At 41.9% G+C, this 21,137-nt stretch overlaps 1 protein-coding gene across 2 annotated transcripts in view; it reads right to left on the bottom strand.

The window, feature by feature from the left end:
• Positions 1–10,557, bottom strand: part of grid1b (glutamate receptor, ionotropic, delta 1b) — a 390,652-nt gene extending 380,095 nt beyond the window's left edge. For both annotated transcript variants that reach the window (XM_036946260.1, XM_036946259.1), the window contains exons 1-2: positions 10,167–10,557; positions 6,899–7,054 (exon numbers count right to left, since the gene is read on the bottom strand). In XM_036946260.1, coding sequence (XP_036802155.1) covers positions 6,899–7,054; positions 10,167–10,248 — 238 coding nt within the window. In that variant the 5' untranslated portion in view covers positions 10,249–10,557. The remainder of the gene's footprint in view (positions 1–6,898; positions 7,055–10,166) is intronic.
• Between the last annotated feature and the right edge of the window lie 10,580 nt (positions 10,558–21,137).

A 21,137-nucleotide genomic window follows, 5' to 3' on the forward strand; every position in this document is an offset into this window, starting at 1 on the left:
TGATCGTCCTAATATTTATGTATTTATTAATTCCCTTCTTGTACTTTTAGATTTGTGTATTGTTGTGAATTGTTAGATACTACTGCACTGTTGGAGATAGGAACACAAGCGTTTCGCTACACACGCAATAGCATTTGCTAAATATGTGTATGTGACTAATACAATTTGATTTGATTTGAATAATTTAGCAGACACTCTTATCCAGAGCAACTTACAATAGTGAACGCATACATTTTCTTACTTTTTCGGTACTGGTCCCCGGTGGGAATCAAACCCTCAACGATGGCGTTGAGCAAGCGCTATGCTCTACCAACTGAGGCCCTCTACAGTTGCCTTTGCATTTCCACACTGTGGTCCGCAGTGGCTAAGAGCAGAGCGGCGTGGGTCAGCAGGTTGGCGCCAAGGTGAAGTACACTCAATAATAGACATTTCCCCTCTTGGAGAGTGGTGGCCCATGCTCTCATAACTCCAGTTTCAATGACTAGCTGTTATCACTACAGCCAGACCTTAACCCTGCTGTGGTTTAAAACGACTCTCCTTCCACCTCGGTCACTACTAGCTACATGGTGCAGAAAGGGAAAAAACTCTCAAGGGAAATTGGCTCAGTTCCATTTTCAAATGTTATATGCTTTATTGGGAACCAGCTTCTTCTCTGCTTGATCCACTTCACCCTACTTGATCCACTTCACCCTACTTGCTTGAGAAGTTGCAAGTTAATCCTACAAGTCTGGCTCAATGCTTTAGCAGGAAGTACAATAGCACTGAATGGTAATCTCTGTTCATCTCTGCTATACTAAAACATGAGAGATTGCCTACGGCTGATAGCAAGTGCTATATGATGGCCTAGTCGGCAGTATCCAAAAGACATGCAGTCATTGGGTGCCTATCATGTGAGCAGATCAGCACAGAGAGAGAGAGCAATGGAGCGAGACAGAAGTTAAGCGAATGAACAAAGCGTGCCGTGGGCAGGCACATCAGTGGGACAGAGGATGGTAATTTGTCTGCAAAGGACCGAGCAGCGGGAGCCATCACTCACACCGGAGCTCTCCATCATTAGATTCCCAGGTGTCTGAAGGTTATTTTATCAGGTAACGGAGAAACACACACACAACTGTCCTCACGCAACAGGCCTCCACAGCGAGCCCAAGCAGCTTGCCAGGCCGCCTGACCGCATTTGAATCAGGGTTTGCATCAGAATGCCGGGATATGAGCAGTAAAGTCCACAAATTAATTATCCCGGATGGCTCCGTTTAAAGCACGGTGCGCAGCTAATGGATGAACTCTCAGAGGCACCCACGACAGTATATCTTGCGGAGGCAGAATTGGGCTTGTATTTTTGGATGTTTGTCCCCACTCCAGCTATGCATCTCCTTTCTAAATTGCACCAGTCCAGGAGAAAAAGTCAGGGCGGCACCATGATTAATTCTGCCCAATTGTTTCCTCTGTCATAAAATGGGCGTCTTTCACGCATTGCCAGCCAGCACTGACTGATGCGGGTTCAGGGTTGGAGCTGGCTGACATGAGGGATTCTCAGAGCTCACTGTAGAAACACAACAGAGAGGAAGAGAGGGAGGGAGAGGGAGGAGGAGAGAGGGAGATCAATCTCATCACTTTGTGATCCCAGTGTAACACTATCTCTGGTCCCATTGGAGAAGTTGCACATCGAAGTCGCGAGTCTCTCTACCTTCACGGTGAAAATAAGAGCAGGCTTACGTCTTCTGTGATGTATCCTTATCAGTCGTATCGATTGTATTGTACATATCCATTGAACTCCAACTGAATAGGTCACTTCCAGGAGAGATGGATGAATGTTCTTCATAAACACTCATCTCATCTGCATGGCCACTAAAAAGGGCATATCAATTAAACGCTTAAAGCCTGGAGAGAAAAGCTTTTTCTGTTTTGTTTTCTAGTGAGATGAATATGCATGTGGTAAATAATGGAACCCAACCAGTGAATGCTGCTCCGACAATGAGGAGAAATGTCTACATGAACTATAACAATAATTTGTTCAGCGGAGGATGGCACGGGTAAAATGATTGTTTTAACACTCACGCAGCGGTAATGGAGCTGCTGGTCATGATGAAGAAAACGTCATTAGCCTAATTTGTTTGAATTTAAAAATCCATTAAAAATGTGTACAGCGAGAAACAAAAAGTTGAGCAAGTATCCAATAACGACACTTCAGCATCAGAGTCAATAAAAATATCGAACCATTATAAAGCTTGTTGAGATTTCTAGAATGAACAGCGCTGTGTAAGTTCAATAAGTTATTCTTATAATGATTATACAAATTGTTCTGTGGTTGGGGATGCTGAGTGTGAGGTTCTAATTCCAATTATTTTTTACCAAACATTTCATAGGTAATGAGAAATGTAATTAGACAAACTTTCAGAAGTCATTCTTGATGCTTATAAACAATAGTTTTATATAGAATAAAATCAAAGGTTTGCGGTAAAATAATTGCATGTTCCAAGGATGAAAAACAACTCCTCCCTAAATGCACAATCACCATTATTAATGAGCTGCCACTGTCATAAGAAACACTAATGCTTTGTCTTGTGTTTTCAAACGAGCTAAATCAACTTTACTGCAATGAACAACTGTGTGTGTGCGTGCAAGTCAGTGCATGCATATGTCATGTTTCTCTGCTCTTTTATGAAATGTCTTCATTGGTGTTGTGAATTATTCTGTATCCATGGGCAACGGGAGGGGTAGGGTAACGCATGCTTTCCTTGTCCTCAAGCAACACAATACGGACATCATTAGGGATGAAACACTGCCTAACAGTTACCATGAACAAAACATAGGACTATGTGTGCCTCCAGTATCTTCACTTGCATTGGTTGTTCACTCCTACAAAACTCCACCTATCATGTTTCTCTAAAATGTTCAATTAAACACAGGGAAACAGCACTGGGCAGAGGGTTTCTTATTAACCTCCTTTCGTATGGGAACAAAACGTAATGGGCACAGGCAGGGGCGTTATGACACCTATTATTTTAGAGGGTCACGAAGTACGTGTGGATGGGGGGGAAGGGGGTTGGAGAATTTAGCACTTTTCAAACACCTGAAACAGATATTTCCTGTAATCAGGAGCTATAATCATTATGCCTAATTCTAAATAAAATAAGTTATATGTACAGTATATAATTGTCATTTTAATGAGGGTGTCATCTCTATATAGTACATTAACATGCCTAGGATATTACATCCACATTCCAACACAGTTAATGAGATCATGACACACATCATCATCACTACAGGCACATATCATGGCGTCATAATTAAAGCACACATATTCATTGTGGTGCCAGATTATGTTCAAACCAAGTGTTTTTCTGCATATATAAGCATGCCTCTGTATCTTCCAGACTGGTGTTTCTATTTTTAAAGCATCTAAATATCTTTCTTTGCGTCTCTGCTAAAATCTAGGTAAAAGATTGAAAGGAATTATAGTGTTATTCAGTTCATTTATGAATTGCTTGTTTTTGTAAAGTCTAGCAACCTTGCCAGCAGGCATGCCAGCTAAGACAGACGAACTTGATTGACAGCCTGAAATGGCTAGGAAGCTAGTTATGAGGTTGGAAGATTGGGAACCTATCTAACTGGCTAGCTAAAGCCAACTTCATGAAATGTATAGGTGGCTAGTATTACAGAGAAACAACAAAACATGTTGTTTTCATTCATTCCTCAAGAAGGAATCAATAGGCTACATAGCTTAACCAAATGTACAAACATACTTCCTGTGTGTCTTGCCCATCACTGGCAGCTAAATCAAATCAAGCATTATGTGTGTCACTCTACACTCTCTCTTTGCCTGGTCCAGTCAGTGTGCCCCCTCCGCAAAATACTGCTGGTGGTAGATCTCTCTACAGTTAATATAAGGAAATTAGTCAATTGAAATAAATTCATTAGGCCCTAATCTATGGATTTCACATGACTGGTAATACAGATATGCATCTGTTGGTCACAGATAACTTTTTTTAAAAGGTAGGGGCGTGGATCAGAAAAGCAGTTAGTATCTGGTGTGACCACAATTTGCCTCTTGCAGCGTGACACATCCCCTTCGAATAGAGTTGAACAGGCTGTTGATTGTGGCCAGGGTAAATTTGTCCCACTACTCTTAATGGCTGTGTGAAGTTGCTGGATATTGGCGGGAACTGTAACACGCTGTCGTACACATCAATCCAGGGCATCCCAAACATGCTCAATAGGTGACATGTCTGGTGAGTATGCAGGCCATGGAAGAACTGGAACATTTTCAGCTTCCAGGAATTGTGTACAGATCCTTGCATTATTGGGCCATTCATTATCATGCTGAAACATGAGGTGATGGCAGCGGAGAAATGGCACGACAATGGGAATCTCGTTACGGTATCTCTGTGCATTCAAATTACCATCGATAAAATGCAATTGGGTTCATTGTTCATAGCTTATGCCTGCCCATTCCATAACCCCAAGAATGTTGACATCAGCAAACCGCTCGCCCACATGACACATACAAACTGTCTACAGTTGAAACCGGGATTAATCAATGAAGAGCACCTTTCTCCAGCATGCCAGTGGCCATTGAGGGTGAGCATTTGTCCACTGAAGTCGGTTACAACAAAATAAGCTTTTTGTGCACATGCATATTGAACATGTCTGGGATCTTTTATTTCAGCTCAGGAAACATGGGATCAACAATTGACATGTTGCGTTTATATTTTTGTTTAGTATGTTTTCGATAAAACGTGGATTTGAAAAAAAAATCTGTTTAGTAATTAGTTGAACATCTGAAAAAAATCTAAAATAAAACAGGACAAATCTGAGGGGGCACGTGCCCTTGTGCTCCCTATTGGCATGACGCCTCTGGTGGAGCTAAGCAACAGAGCGTTGTGTTCTAAGTTAGCCAGGGATCTCTCTCTCCTCCCTCTCCGCAAGACAGGCATCAGATCAGCAGCTCCATGGCCCCCTGGGCGTCTTTTGTTTCTATTGCTCTCTGAGAGCGGATCGGTGTGAATCCCTCCCTCATTACCCATAATCCTCCAAAGAGGGCTGACTATCTGGCGTGGAGGAAAAGGTCAGCGGTGAGTGGGACGTCATCGAGCCGCTCCCTGGCTGTGCCATATTGATCTCCTCTGTCCCTTTGTCATTAATTGAAAAAGCCCAGGGACTCAACTGTGACCAATTAACGGGCTGCCTCCAAAGTAAATGGGAAAAATATGCCATTGTTAGTGTACTCGTGTGCAAAGGCCACGTATACTTACATGCAGTTAGCATAGATTTGCTGAAAGAGATGTATGAAAATAATGAGCAGCATGTCCTTTGCTGCTATTGACCTCCTCTGGAAGGTCACGGAAGGATCACTGACTGAGTTTCGACTTCAATTCAACATCAACGGCTGCCAAAACAAGATAAGTGTGCATGTACTGTATACGACCTGTACAGACCTCTGGCGAGTAATGATGACATTGTTTACAAGTAATTCTAGAATATCAGAGAACATCCTTGTACTCAGAAACGTCTTTGAACATAGCCCAAGGCAAAGGTCAAACATGCTGATTGTGCTAATTCACAGGGGCATTGACCCATTGCTCAACTCTCAGGGGTGGGTGTTAAAGATGCACTATCAAACTTTTGTATAATTTCAACCATTAGTTTTGAAAGTGGTGCTCACGAGCCAAAAGTGGTCCTCGTTTTTTTGTGTCCTACATCATCAAATTGTGTCCTGTGTCATCCATTTCGTATGATTTGTGATGTCCTGCATTTATTTTGCATTTCGTATGATATGTTAGTAATCCAATTCGTGCTATATATAGGCAATGTAGACTATCATTGTGAATAAGAATTTGTTCTTAACTGACTTGCCTCGTTAAATAAAGGTTAAATAAAATAAAAAAATAATAAATATGTTACGAATTTGTTGATCCTGGAGTGTATCTTTAACTGTAGCTTGGTTGACACAAATGAGCGTGTGAATACACTGTGGATACAGCGTTTAAGTGTGATAGAGCAATGACACATCTCCCTTGTAACACTCCCCTGGCTGATGTCTGTTCAAAGGTCATAGCTTCTTCAACCCAGAAACAGATTTACAGGGCGATTTCAGTGTTATGGGTGTTACATTTGAATGCAAAATCACAACTTTAATGTCTCAGAATGGACAAACGAAATTTAAATGATTCCTATGATTGTGTGTTGTGCCCCTTAGGAGTTCTAAATATTGGCATGTTGGAGATATGAAGCAAATTCGAGGGATTAAGGATATTACATGAAATGGCCCCGTTTTTTGGAGTGACTGAACATATTAGCTAAATCCTGTGAGTTTGTAAGTCTTAAGGTCAAAAGAAGGATAGGCATTTCGAAGGCAATGCTTGGCTGAACAAAACAAGGACTATTTTTGAAAATATTGTAATTTCCATTACTACTAAAGAGGAAAAACGACTACTATAGATGTTACACCTTCCATTGTGGATATTACAGTCTGAAACAGCAACAACAACAAAAAACGTATCTAAATCTACCATCATCATGATCATCACCCATACAACAGTAAGACAAGCAAATCAGGCTACCCTTCTTGAAAGCAGAACGTCTATAGGGGTGTCTGCGTACTGGATGGCAATTATGTAGAAAATTGCTATTGAGTCCTGCTCGACTCAATACTTCCACCTAGCTTTCTATTCACAGAAGACACTGCTGCTGGACTAGTTTGGGGAGCCTTGGCTTAAAGAGCATCAAAGAGGAACAGATATTCCCCTTAAAAGGACCATATTCCCATCTTAAAAATATGACTAACTAGCCTATAAACGGCACTAGAGGTAGGTTATGGTACTATAAAGTACTAACCAAATATGGCGAAAGGGGAAAGGGAAAACAATGCATTAAAACAATTCAATGGCATCAGACTTACCTTCCTGGACCGCCTGGAAAGGGTTGTTAACCTCGACAAGTTTTATGGAATGTGTGATTTTCTCGCTCTGCAAAATGTCGTCGTTGAGACTGAGGTCTGAGATCGCCAGCTGGAAAACCTCGTCATCCCTCACTGCGTTCTCCTCGAATATGGCACCTGTTGAAAATATGACATTTTCAACATTGCAATATGTGTAGACGTCCGTTTTCTAAGACTACTGAGGCAGTTGCATTTCAGTTTCAGAGAAATCTCGTTCGCCTGACACTTCTGCCTATGTGTAGCCTAATTAGCCTGGGGCTGGGGCTCGGGACGAGGTTAGTTTCAGAGAAACGATTGAAAAGGTCGAATTTGTAAAAGAAAGGGGTGATATGACATGACATGTTAAATCGCCTTTCCTGATTTAGGTTTTTAGTTAAGCTTAATTAGCATTATAATGAAATGTTGGCGGATACACATAGATCATTGAATGGGTGGATGCCACATCAAGACTTTTCACTTTCCCTGCCCGTAAATGGTGGTTATACGATCCCCAAATTTCAGCACCATGGAGAGCAAGAATGTTGTACCATCTTTTCGACCTATATAAACAAACTCTCAGCCCCAGCTCCTCTTAGAATATGTACAATAACGAAATACTGTGTCTTGGACCAGATAACCGAAATCTAATCCTTGTTTTTACCATTGTAAAAAGCTGGCCCTGTATTAGCAGTTAGTGGCGATTTCTGCCCACTCATCATCGGCTTCAGTTAGATATGGGCCGGGCTTCACAATATAACTTCGACCATGCTAGACCTACTACACTATGAAATCCGTTAAGGTTTCACATTATGACCTGGAATTGTTTGTTGATACATTATCAGTCATTTGAAGTTCATTATTGTAAACAGCTTTCAGATGCTATACGATAAAGTAGATTAGGATGTATCGTATTTTGCAGGTGTGCAGGTGTTTTGAGCGAATAGCCTGCTTGATGGTTAACTGGTGTGTTCATCTTATTTAGCGGGGGATGAGAATGTCGCATCTGCCCATTCTGTTTGCCATTGAGAACCGATTGGATTCCCGGTGTTCGAGCCCGCCTTCCAATGCAGGGCTAGATAACCAGCGTCTCATCACCCCGTAAATCCCTCACGTCAGGTGTCCAATTTATGAGACAGACCTATTCCTCTCCTGCTTATGAACACACTCCTCTTTTAGCTACAATGATAACTTAAGAGGAGAAGAAGAACGAATATGAGAGTTAAAGGATATAGTGCTAAAGAGGGGGGAAACTTGGTTATTTCACGTCGTTCACAACTGACTGTCTCTATTGGTAGCATTTTACGCACAATAACAATAACCCTAAACTGTCTGATTTCTGTAGGATAGCCATATCCATTTCACATTAATAGCCTATATACAAAGCTAGGAGGAGTAACCACCCAAAAAATTGACCGTCATGAAACTGCCACATTCGATAGTGGGCAGTCTTTTGATTGCCAAGTTCGACCCGTCTTTTATTGAGGGCTATCCAGACTTTTTGCGCAGAAGCAGACTGGGCACGGAGACTATTTGAACCTCATGCCTCATGCGTCAAGCATTCTAAATGAGCATCCGTGGTGTTCGAACGTAATGGTGTACCACTCTTCAACTTCCCTCGTTAAGACAATATTTAATCGGAAGTTCATCAGAAAAATAATTAATCGTTTTAACCATGTTCATGTTTAGATTAGCGTAGCCTCGGCTACTCAAGGGTAGGCTAACGCTTGAAATAGCACGCTCGATAGGTTACTTACTGGCTTTGCACTGCAAGCTTTTCCTGTCAAGATCACCGATACATTGGATTCCAATAGAACAAAATGTGCCAAAAACGCATCACAACCTCAACGGACATTAAATGAACGTTTTGAAAACATTATAATAGCCAAATCCAGGTAAAAGCCCTGGTTTCGGGGTAGAGAGGTTGGTGGGGATGACAAAAGTGCAATGGCTACATTACAACTATTCCAATTTCCTTTAGACCGGCTTTGTTAGCTATATGCGGTTGTTATTTATATATGGGTTAGGCAGACAAAAGTGCAAATGCCATCGATGATAGTGTATCCAATACATGTTTAATTATAAACCCCCGCAATGCTGCCTCTGAAGCTTGATAGTGTCCAAGACAAATAACCTACATGCCTAAGTACTGCAGAATTCTCAAATGTCAAATGCTTCAACTGTTGTCGTGCTTGATGGCTTTATTTCAAGCAATCAACTGGTCACTGCTGCATCACCATTGGTATGCAAAGGTTTTAATGGGCAATTTAAAAAACTGATGTTCCACTGCTAAGGTGTGTATACGTGCGCGCGTGTGTGTGTGTGTGTGTGTGTGTGTGTGTGTGTGTGTGTGTGTGTGTGTGTGTGTGTGTGTGTGTGTGTGTGTGTGTGTGTTGGTCAAACAAATGGCATTAAACAAATGCCAGTGGCATTACTCAGAAATACAACAATCCAGTCATTCATATTGACCCCTCCCTTCCCCCCACCATCTTCTCCTCCACTGCCGATGTTAGTTGTTTCAGTAAAAAAAAAATATTCAAGACAGATAAAATACATTGGACAAATCTGAATTCTTACCCACCCAAATTCACCAAACATGTTACACTGGAATCTATTCTACTGTTGGTTTAGTATTTGTCCCTTTGTCATGTATTTCCTTCACAGGCGTGTATTAACATTTCGCTCACGTTCAATTCAAAGTTCAAGCTATAGATGGGGACCGGGAGGAGAAGGGATAGGCAATCCTTTAAAACCCACGTTGTGTTAGTTCGTCTGATCTAAGCAAATTAGTTAGGTTTTTGTCGTGTGAATAACAATATATTTGTAATGTCTTTATTCTCATGATTTATGAAAATACACATTAGCGGTGCACTTTTCTAGGGACTTTCAATCAAGCGTTTGCAAAGCCATTCATGTGATATTCTGTATAATAGGCAAGGTAAACTGACAAACTGATCTGACAATGACTGCATGGTTTAGAATTCAAGTTAAGATATTGTAACATTTGTACAGCTCCACTTATGACTACGCTACTGACCAGAACTACAGATCTAGCGTGTAAGATCTTTAGTTCAAACTCGCTCTTCATTCAGGCTACTAACACATTCAAGATGCATATCTGTCACCCTTATGCTTTCCTAAATGTGTCTTTAATTTCAACAACAAAAGACCGCACTGTTTTATTCGAAGCCCCGAAGGGGTTTATATCACACGTCCGCGCTTTCATCCCTTTCCCCCTGCACATGCTCCTTACCGATGTGAATGATAGAGTCCGCGCTTGCCACTGAATTGCATTGCAATATCCAAAAGGAAATACATATTATCAGCACTTCCATCTCCGGTTTTGGCTAAAGCAGCTCATCCACGGCCCCTCGTGTGTCAGACCAATCCAAAATAAGCAGCAGTGCGTAAACCAGTTGTTCAGATTGCGACTGAATGAAAGCCGAAGAGAAAACTATAAGGAGGGAGGAAAAATGTCCAGGGTTTCCGGGGTATAGAGAATACGTTAGTGGGAAAGGGAGGTGGCGGTTGGACAGAAAGGCTTTTCGGTAAGTAAGGCTGAGAATCCGGCGCGCTCTCTGTGGCTCTCGCTCTATCCAGCGAGAGTCTGAAACATAACAATCTGCAAACTGCAGAGGAGGGACCCCCCCACAGACACACACACACACACACGCACGCGCGCTGTCTCTCGCTAGCTCACTCTCGATTTTCCCGACCCACGTGACTGCAGAGACTCTCTATCTACACCGCTAAGCTGTCCGGAGAAGGCAGGGAGAGATGGAATCCGAGCAAGCCGGAGACGGGGACGGCGATCAAGACATGCCCTTGAGGCTCCGTCTATCAGCGAATGTACATTACCATGGAAGGTCGGGAACCTGGAAAACCAAAGAATAGCCTACATTAAAAGCACATGGATGGCGCGAAAAGCAGACTTGCATTGCAGTGTAAGTAATCGCACCGGGAGCATAACTTCCAATTTATAGTTTACTGTCATAGAATATTTTATTTTCAAATGACAAATAGATTGGTGCATGGTAGCCTGTAGCTACGGGGATGCCACACGCAGCATACTGCGCTGAGGGGTATGTGTATGTGTGTGCGTAAAACCTTTCCACAGCTACAGGTTTGTATAGGGGACCATTTGAAGCGTTGCAAAAATTCACATGTGAAAATTAACTAAATGGCATGAATCGGAAAGAACAGACGTGGCTTGGACAGTGTCTGCTAAGCGTGCCTGCCCGTAGATAACGCGTGAGCGCACATACTGTTGTGGAGGGGACGCTACTGCAATGTAGTTTGGACGCAGAGGATACACGGGTGGGTATAGAGCACATCTGGCATGGTTTGATACAGGAGCTCATCTAGATCTGTTAGCCCACTGTCTTTGGAAGTTTTGTTAAAAAAAAATATATGTATTATATTCTAACCATTGATTACAGTGTCTATTCCACTGACCGCGGTGACAGTGTGGTAAGCCTTCATTTCCATATCGACTGTATTTGGAGACATGGATTTTGATAGTAATTCTGTTTATATTAACGCCTGACAAACTGTACACAACTGTTCTTGCATGCCAGTTAAATGACATGTCGAACCTGTCATAAGTTAAGGAGAGATTGTACACATGGACATGGAGCAAAGTGACATCATTGTGTTATTCTATTTTCTGACCTACGAGGTTCATACTACAGGTTGATCATGTAGATGGCCGAAGAAGGAAGATCACACCCTGAAACTCCAAAAACGAAAGAACCTTCTGTTTTTTTCCCCGCCAGGACAATGGTCCATTTCAGAGAAGATTTCTTCATGTAAGAAATGGAACAGTAATATTCTTAATCTTACAATTAAAGGATATTTCTTGCGAATGAATGAGAGACGGAAATGTCCCTTAATTGTTTGGCTAAGTCTATTTTTCTCACGGAGAGATTTCAGCACCATGGACAGCTCCGGACTCTACTCATCGCTTTATGATGGATGACTCAATGTCAGATCACATTCGTGCCTCTCTTACAGAGCTGCACATACGGAAGGCTATAATAATAATACCTCTTGTAAGCCCATACAGTGTATGAATATGCATACATTTTTCTAGACATGTTAAGGGAATTCTGGCTTCTAAACTTTCCCTATATAATTTGCATATATATTTTAGGTTAAAAGGGCTATTCAATATGCAAACATAATTGATTGCTTATAGCCGGATTGGGCCAGAGGCACTGAGTTGCACACATGCAGTGAATTGGGATTTTATATCGGTTGACGTTCACGGTAGGGAAAGCGCGCCCACAGCTAGACTCTGGTAACAAGTGGTTGCTGCAGCTCGATCTTTTAGCCTCTCCCAAGATGGAAAAGGAGCAGGGTCGAGAGAAAACAGGGATTTTCTAATAAATGGCATGAGACTGATAGAGAACCGACTCCTAGCCTGTAGACAGTTTAAAATAAATGTTGAACTAAACCACAGAATAAGAAAATAACTGAATTACATACAGTACAGCATTTGTCAAGCATTCCACCAGCGTAGACCAAGTCAAATCCAAGGACACAAAATGTCATATATTTTATGAAAACAATACATATAGGCTACAATGCTACAATGTATTTTGTAGACAGTTTAATGTACTGTCTCCAGTAAGCATTTTAAAGGGCCGGCTCTAGGCGTAAGAGACATAAGCCGATGCTTAGGGGCCTGTCCGCTAGGGGGCCTAAACCCCAAAAAATATATACATTATTTGTTAACTCAATCAGGGTCTCAACTTACTGTTGAGAGTTAGAAGTCAGTCTAACTAAATTATGTAAACTTGTAGTAGTCATGGCCGAAAACCGACCAGGCGCGCAGGGCACGTGTCCAGGGATCCTGATCTCCACGGTAACAATTAAAGAAAACTCCAGCTGTCAATCCACTAGCCTCAATGAGGTTGCAAATTGCCCAGCTGTGAAGTCCCACATGTGCAAACAAACAAATTACATTTCCTTACACATTGTCACGAACTGTCAATATTTCCGACGCCATGAAGCAATGAAACAGTAATGATCCATTCTCCCAGCACATTAAAGCATTGATCGATAAGGGTGCAATTATATTGTCCTATGAACAGGAATCATTGCCGCTAACAGTGGCCCATGTTGGGGTGCGATGAGACGGCATGAAGCGGAGAAGCTAATGCTGTTATATGGCGATGGCACTCTTCTGCGGGTGGTCCTAGACCAAGTCAAGCCAGTCATTGGAGTGAATTGGGCCTGCACGCCCATGCTGTTCTGTAATTCTGGAGGGAGTTTGGGTTTGTTTGACCAATATATAGGCCATCTTTTCACCAGTTTGACACACTTATATATAGAGTGGGCAAATCATTAAAAGTGCCTGCTCATCCATGACATGGACTGACCAGGTGAATCCAAGAGAAATCTATGATCTCTTATTGATGTCACTTGTAAAAATCCATTTCAATCAGTGTAGATGAAGGGGAGGAGACGGGTTAAAGAAGGATTCTTAAGCCTTGAGACAATTGAGACATGGATTTTGTACGTTTTCCATTCAGAGGGGGAATGGGAAAGACAAAAGTTTGAACTGCCTTTGAACGGGGCGTGGTAGTAGGTGCCATGCCCCCCGGTTTGTGTCAAGAACTGCAACACTTCTGGATTATTCAACTCAATATTAGGACGGTGTTCTGAATGTTTTGTACACTTGGTTTATATGAAATATGGGAAGAATCAAAAGGTACGAGGCAGTGGAGTAAAGTACTTAAGTAAAAAAAACGTGAAAGTACTACTGAAGTCGTTTTTGGGGCTATCTGTACTTTCCATTACTATTTATATTGTTGACTTCAGTACATTCCTAAATAAAATTATGAACTTTTTACTCCATACATTTTCCCTGACATTCAAAAGTACTTGTTACATTTTGAACGCTTAGTAGGACAAGAACATTTTCTAATTCACACACTTATCAAGAGAACACATGGACATCCCTACTGCCTCTGATCTGGCTGGCTCACTAAACACATGCTTCATTTGTAAATGATGTCTGAGTGTTGGAGTGTGCCCCTGGCTATCAGTAAATAAAAAAACGGAAAAAATGTGTCCGTCTGCTTTGCTTAATATAAGGAATTTGAAATGATTTATACTTGTACTTTTACTTTTGATACTTTAGTATATTTCAGCAGTTACATTTACTTTTGATATTTAAGTATATTTATAACAAAATTCTTTTAGACTTTTACTCAAGTAGTATTTTACTTGGTGACACATTTTTACTTGAGTCATTTTCTATTAAGGTATCTTTACTTTAAATCAAGTATGACAATTGGGTACATTTTCCACCACTGGTAGGAGGTCTATTTTGTGTTGCAAATACATGCATTATATGTTAAGAGATACACTTATTCAAGTCTTAATAAAAGGTTAACAAATATATTCCCAGCACAGTTATAAATCAGCTGTTTGAGCTGAAGTTACTGGATAAAGATCAAATGATGCCTATTCAGACAAAAATAAATCCTTAAAGGGTATAGAATGCTAGCAGACACATGTATGCAGTATGCCTACTGTATACATGTCACATTTGCTGTCATGACAACGTCAGATTACTACTACAGGAAGCTCTGTTCTTGTCAACTTCAAACTGAAAATGGAAACTAAAGGTAGACTATCATCTGGCCCATGGTTCACATGCAAGTCAATGACCTGGGACCTTTGTATGTATCAACTGTCTCAGAGTAGGAGTGCTGTTCTAGGATCAGGTCCCCCCCCTGTACATATAATCTTAGTCATTTAGATCTACATTAAAAAATGATCCTAAATCAGCACTTCTAATCTGAGACACATGATACATAGGGTTCCCGATACTTCTAACTTCACAAACCACTGTCATGGTGTCCTGCATGACAATTGAAATGATGTAAATGTAATGACATGTTTAACCTGCTTTACTGACGCAATAAAGAATAATAGAAACTACATCTGGGTTTTTTAATCATCGTTAATAAACGAGCATTTGGGATTTGAGTTAATAATCTTTATTAATTTGATTCAATTGCATAAGGTTGTAATGTACAGTACCAGTCAAAAAGTTGACACCTAATCATTCAAGGGTTTTTCTTTATTTGTACTATTTTCTACATTGTAGAATAATAGTGAAGACATAAAAACTATGAAATAACATATATGGAATCATGTAGTAAACAAGAAAGTGTTAAACAAATCAAATATATTTTATATTCGAGATTCTTCAAAGTAGCCACCCTTTGCCTTGATGAGAGCTTTGCACACTCTTGGCATTCTCTTAACCAGCTTCGTGAGGTAGTAACTCCAAAAAGTTCTGGGACACTGTAAAGTCCATGGAGAATAAGAGCACCTCCTCCCAGCTGCCCACTGCACTGAGGCTAGGAAACATTGTCACCACCGATAAATCCACGATAATTGAGAATTTCAATAAGCATTTTTCTACGGCTGGCCATGCTTTCCACCTGGCTACCCCTATCCCGGTCAACAGCCCTGTACCCCCCACAGCAACTTGCCCAAACCTCCCCCATTTCTCCTTCACCCAAATCCAGATAGCTGATGTTCTGAAAGAGTTGCAAAATTTGGACCCCTACAAATCAGCTGGGCTAGACAATCTGGACCCTCTCTACCTAAAATGATCAGCCGCAATTGTTGCAACCCCTATTACTAGCCTGTTCAACCTCTCTTTCGTATCGTCTGAGAACCCCAAACATTGGGAAGCGGTCTTGGTCATACCCCTCTTCAAAGGGGGAGACACTCTAGACCCAAACCTTTGCAGACCTATATCTATCCTACCCTGCCGTTCCAACGTCTTCGAAAACCAAGTTAACAAACAGATCACCGACCATTTCGAATCCCACCGTACCTTCTCCGCTATGCAATCTGGTTTCCGAGCTGGTCATGGGTGTACCTCAGCTACGCTCAAGGTCCTAAACGATGTCAAGGTCCTAAACGACTCCTTCAATCACCACAATCTTATTGTCAGACTCAACAGACTTGGTTTCTCAAATGACTGCCTCGCCTGGTTCACCAACTACTTCTCAGACAGAGTTCAGTGTGTCAAATCGGAGGGCCTGATGTCCGGACCTCTGGCAGTCTCTATGGGGGTGTCACAGGTTTCAATTCTTGGGCCAACTCGTTCTCTGTATACATCAATGATGTCGCTCTTGCTGCTGGTGATTCTCTAATCCACCTCTACTCAGATGACACCATTCTGTATACTTCTGGCCCTTCTTTGGACACTGTAGTAACTAACATCCAGACGAGCTTCAATGCCATGCAACTCTCCTTCCGTGGCCTCCAACTGCTCATAAATGCAAGTAAAACTAAATGCATGCTCTTCAACCGATCACTGCCCGCACCTGCCCGCCCATCCAGCATCACTACTCTGGACGGTTATGACTTAGAATATGTGGACAATTACAAATACCTAGGTGTCTGGTTAGACTGTAAACTCTCCCTCCAGACTTACATTAAGCATCCCCAATCCAAAATGAAATCTAGAATCGGATTCCTATTTCGCAACAAAGTATCCTTCACTCATGCAGCCAAACATACCCTCGTAAAACTAACTATCCCACCAATCCTTGACTTCGGCGATGTCATTTATAAAATAGCCTCCAATACTCTACTCAGCAAATTGGATGCAGTCTATCACAGTGACATCCATTTTGTCACCAAAGCCACATATACTACCAACCACTGTGACTTGTATGCTCTCGTTGGCAGGCCCTCGCTTCATATTCGTCGCCGAACCCACTGGCTCCAGGTTATCTATAAGTCTTTGCTAGATAAAGCCTCGCCTTATCTCAGCTCACTGGTCACCATAGCAGCACCCACCCGCAGCACTCACTCCAGCAGGTATATTTCACTGGTCACCCCCAAAGCCTATTCCTCCTTTCCTTCCAGTTCTCTGCTGCCAATGACTGGAAATAATTGCAAAAATCACTGAAGCTGGAGACTCATATCTCCCTCACTAACTTTAAGCATCAGCTGTCAAAGCAGGTCAAAGATCATTACACCTGTATATAGCCCATCTGTAAATTGCCCATCCAACTACCTCACCCCCAAATTGTTTTTTTGTTGCTTCTTTGCACCCCAGTATCTCTACTTGCACATGAATCTTCTGCACATATATCACTCCAGTGTTTAATTGCTAAATTGTTATTACTTCACCACTATGGCCTATTTATTGCCTTACCTCCCTAATCTTACCTCATTTGCACACACGGTATATAGATTTTTTTCTATTTTGTGACTGTGCGTTTGTTAATTCCATGTGTAACTCTGTGTTGTTATTTTTGTCGCACTACTTTGCTTTACCTTGGCCAGGTTGCAGTTGTTCTCAACTGGGCTACCTGGTTAAATAAAGGTGAAATAAATAAATAAATAGTCACCTGCATAGTCAATGCATTTCAATTAACAGGTGTGCCTTGTTAAAAGTTCATTTGTGGAATTTCTTTCCTTCTTAATGCATTTGAGCCAATCAGTTGTGTTGTGACAAGGTAGGGAGGTATACGAATATAGCTCTATTTGGTAAAATACCAAGTCCATATTATGGCAAGAAAAGCTCAAATAAGCAAAGAGAAATGACAGTCCATCATTGCTTTAAGACTTGAAGGTCAGACAATCCAGAACATTTCAAGAACTTTGAAAGATTCCTCAATTGCAGTAACAAAAACCATTAGGCGCTATGGTGAAACTGGCTCTAATGAGGACCACCACAGGAAAGGAAGACCCAGAGTTACCTCTGTTGCAGAACATAAGTTCATTAGAGTTACCCGCCTCAGAAATCGGCAATTAACTGCACCTCAGATTGCAGCCCAAATAAATGCTTCACAAAGTTCAAGAAACAGACACAATCAATCAAATTTATTTATAAAGCCCTTTTTTACATCAGCCAATGTCACAAAGTGCTGTACAGAAACCCAGCCTAAAACCCCAAACAGCAAGCAATGCAGATGTAGAAACACGGTGGCTAGGAAAAACTCCCTAAACAGGCAGGAACCTAGGAAGAAACCTAGAGAGGAACCAGGTTCTGAGGGGTGGCCAAGCCTCTTCTGGCTGTGACGCGGTTGAGATTATAACAGTACATGGACAAGATATTCAAACGTTCATAGACGACAAGTAGGGTCAAATGATAATAATAATTACAGTGGTTGTAGAGGGTGCAACAGGTCAGCACCTCAGGAGTAAATGTCAGTTGGCTTTTCATAGCCGAGCATTCAGAGTTAGAGACAGCAGGTGCGGTAGAAAGAGAGAGTCGAAAACAGCAGGTCTGGGACAGGTAGCACGTCCGGCAAACAGGTCAGGGTTCCATAGCCGCAGGCAGAACAGTTGAAACTGGAGCAGCAGCCCTACCAGGTAGACTGGGGAGACAAGGAGTCATCAGGCCAGGTAGTCCTGAGGCAAGGTCCCAAGGCTCAGGTCCTCCAGGGAGGGAGAGAGAGAATTAGAGGGAACATACTTCACACAGGACACCGGAAAAGACAGGAGAATTACTCCAGTTATAACAGACTGACCCTAGCCCCCCGACACAAACTATTGCAGCATAGTTCAGAGGAGACTGCGTGAATCAGGCCTCCATGGTCGAATTGCTGCAAAGAAACCACTTATAAAGGACACTAATAATAAGAAGAGACTTGCTTGGGTCAAGAAACACAATCAATGGACATTAGAATGTCACATTTTTGGTTCCAACCGCCGCAATCCCATCTGGTTTACGCTTAATGGGACTATCATTTGTTACTCAACAAGACAATGACCCAAAACACCTCCAGGCTGTGTAAGGGCTATTTGACCAAGAAGGAGAGTGATGGAGTGCTGCATCAGATGACCTGTCCTCAACCCAATTGAGATGGTTTGGGATGAGTTGGAACACAAAGTGAAGGAAAAGCAGCCAACAAGTGCTCAGCATATATGTGGGAACTCCTTCAAGACTGTTGGAAAAGCATTCCAGGTGACTACCACATGAAGCTGGTTGAGAGAATGCCGAGAGTGTGCAAAGCTGTCATCAAGGCAAAGTGTGGCTACTTTGAAGAATCTCAAATATATAATATATTTTGATATGCTTAAAACATTTTTTTGGTTACTACATAATTCCATATGTGTTATTTCATAGTTTTCATGTCTTCACTATTATTCTGCAATGTAAGAAAACAGTACAAATAAAGAAAAGCCCTTGAATGAGCAGGTGTGTCCATACTTTTGACTGGTACTGTATATTCTGAAGAGCAAAAATTGGTTAAGGGCCACAGTATAGAGAAGCTGCATACATTACAAACCGCAATTATTTGATATAGTATTGTATTAATGTGTGATAGTTGGTGCCCTATAGACTTGCCTTTTACAGAGGGCCAGCTGCTTAAGGACTTTAATAACTCAATAGCTCATCAAATTCAACTCTAACGGAATATAGGTCGGCACTCTGAGTATGTAAATGAGGAGAAATCTTAAAACAAATCAGATATTCTATCCAGCAAGAAGAGAAACTGCGGAAGTTAATTCCCTCAAGCAGAGTGCCTTGTGAAGTACAGTCAGTGAAGAGAGAATCTGAAACTCAGTCAATCCCCTGGGTACCTCTTTAAAATCTTAGACAAACAAAGGTGGTCTAGTCGAGTACTGCTTCTTTGTGGTCGGTGAGGTTGGAATTTTAAAAGCTCAAACTTATTCCAGCTATTCCATCATGTTTAGGCAGACTAACAAATAGGTAAGTCGATGCAGCCTTCAGACTAATAGTTTTTTTTACATAATGTCGGCCAGCGCAATAATAGAGGTAGCTTCATTAATTCAGTTCCTGTAACCTTGCTTACAGAATGCAATCTTTAAAATCGTAGGTTGAAATTCAAAGCCTCATTATAATCACTGGGTCCGTTTATTGGGAGAACCGTCAGACATTTCATTAGCTATTAGGAAACCACATTACCAACGCCTTCCTTTTGAGACACAGCATTCATTAGATATACCAGACGCTGCAGTGGAAAATAAGAAACACTTCCTGTCCGAAGTCACAACCTATTCCATATGTACGGCGCATTTGGAAAGTATTCAGACCATTTACTTCCCCCACCTTTTGTTGCGTTACAGCCTTCTTCTAAAATGGATTAAATAGTTGTTTTCCCTCATCACTCTACACACAACACCTCATAACGACAAAGCCGAAAACAGGTGTTTAGAATGTTTTGCAAATGTGTAACATTTTTAAAACAGAGCTACCTTATTTACATAAGTATTCAGACCCTTTGCTGCGAGACTCAAAATTGAGCTCAGATGCATCCTGTTTCCATTGCTCATCCTTGAGATGTTTATACAACATGATTGGAGTCCACCTGTGTGAAATTCAATTGATTGGACATGATTTGGAAAGACACACACCTGTCTATATAAGGTCCCACAGTTGACAGTGCATGTCAGAGTAAAAACCAAGTCATGAGGTTGGAGGAATTGTCCGTAGAGCTCCAAGACAGGGGAATGGTACCAAAGCATTTCTTCATCATTGAAGGTCCCCAAGAACACAGTGGCCTCCATCATTCTTAAATGGAAGACGTTTTGAACCACCAAGACTCTTCCTAGAGTTGGCCGCCCGGTCAAACTGAGCAATAGGGGGAGAAGGGCCTTGGCCAGGGACGACACCAAGAACCCGGTGGTCACTCTGACAGAGCTACAGAGTTCCTCTGTGTAGATGGGAGAACCTTCCAGAAGGACAACCATCTCTGCAGCACTCCACCAACCAGGCCTTTATGGTAGAGTGACCAGACGGAAGCCACTCCTCAGTAAAAAGCACATGACAGCCCGCTTGGAGTTTTCCAAAAGGCACCTAATGTACTCAGACCATAAAAAACAAAATTCTCTGGTTTGATGAAACCAAGATTGAACTCTTTGGCCTGAATGCCAAGCGTCACGTCTGAAGGAAACCTGGCACCATCCGTACTGTGGGGATGTTTTCTGTGGCAGGGACTGAGAGACTAGTCAGGATCAAGGGAAAGATGAACGGAGCAAAGTACAGAGAGATCCTTGATGAAAACCTGCTCTAGAGCATTCAGGACCTCAGACTGGGGCGAAGGTTCACCCTCCAAAAGGACAAGACCCTAAGCACACAGCCAAGACAATGCAGGCGTGGCTTCAGGACAAGTGTCTGAATGTCCTTGAGTGACCCAGCCAGAGCCCAGACTTGAACCCGATTGAACATCTCTGGAGAGACCTGAAAATAGCTGTGCGGAGACGCTCC

The sequence above is a fragment of the Oncorhynchus mykiss genome, chromosome 16 (assembly GCF_013265735.2).
Source record: "Oncorhynchus mykiss isolate Arlee chromosome 16, USDA_OmykA_1.1, whole genome shotgun sequence".
NCBI lineage: Eukaryota > Metazoa > Chordata > Actinopteri > Salmoniformes > Salmonidae > Oncorhynchus > Oncorhynchus mykiss.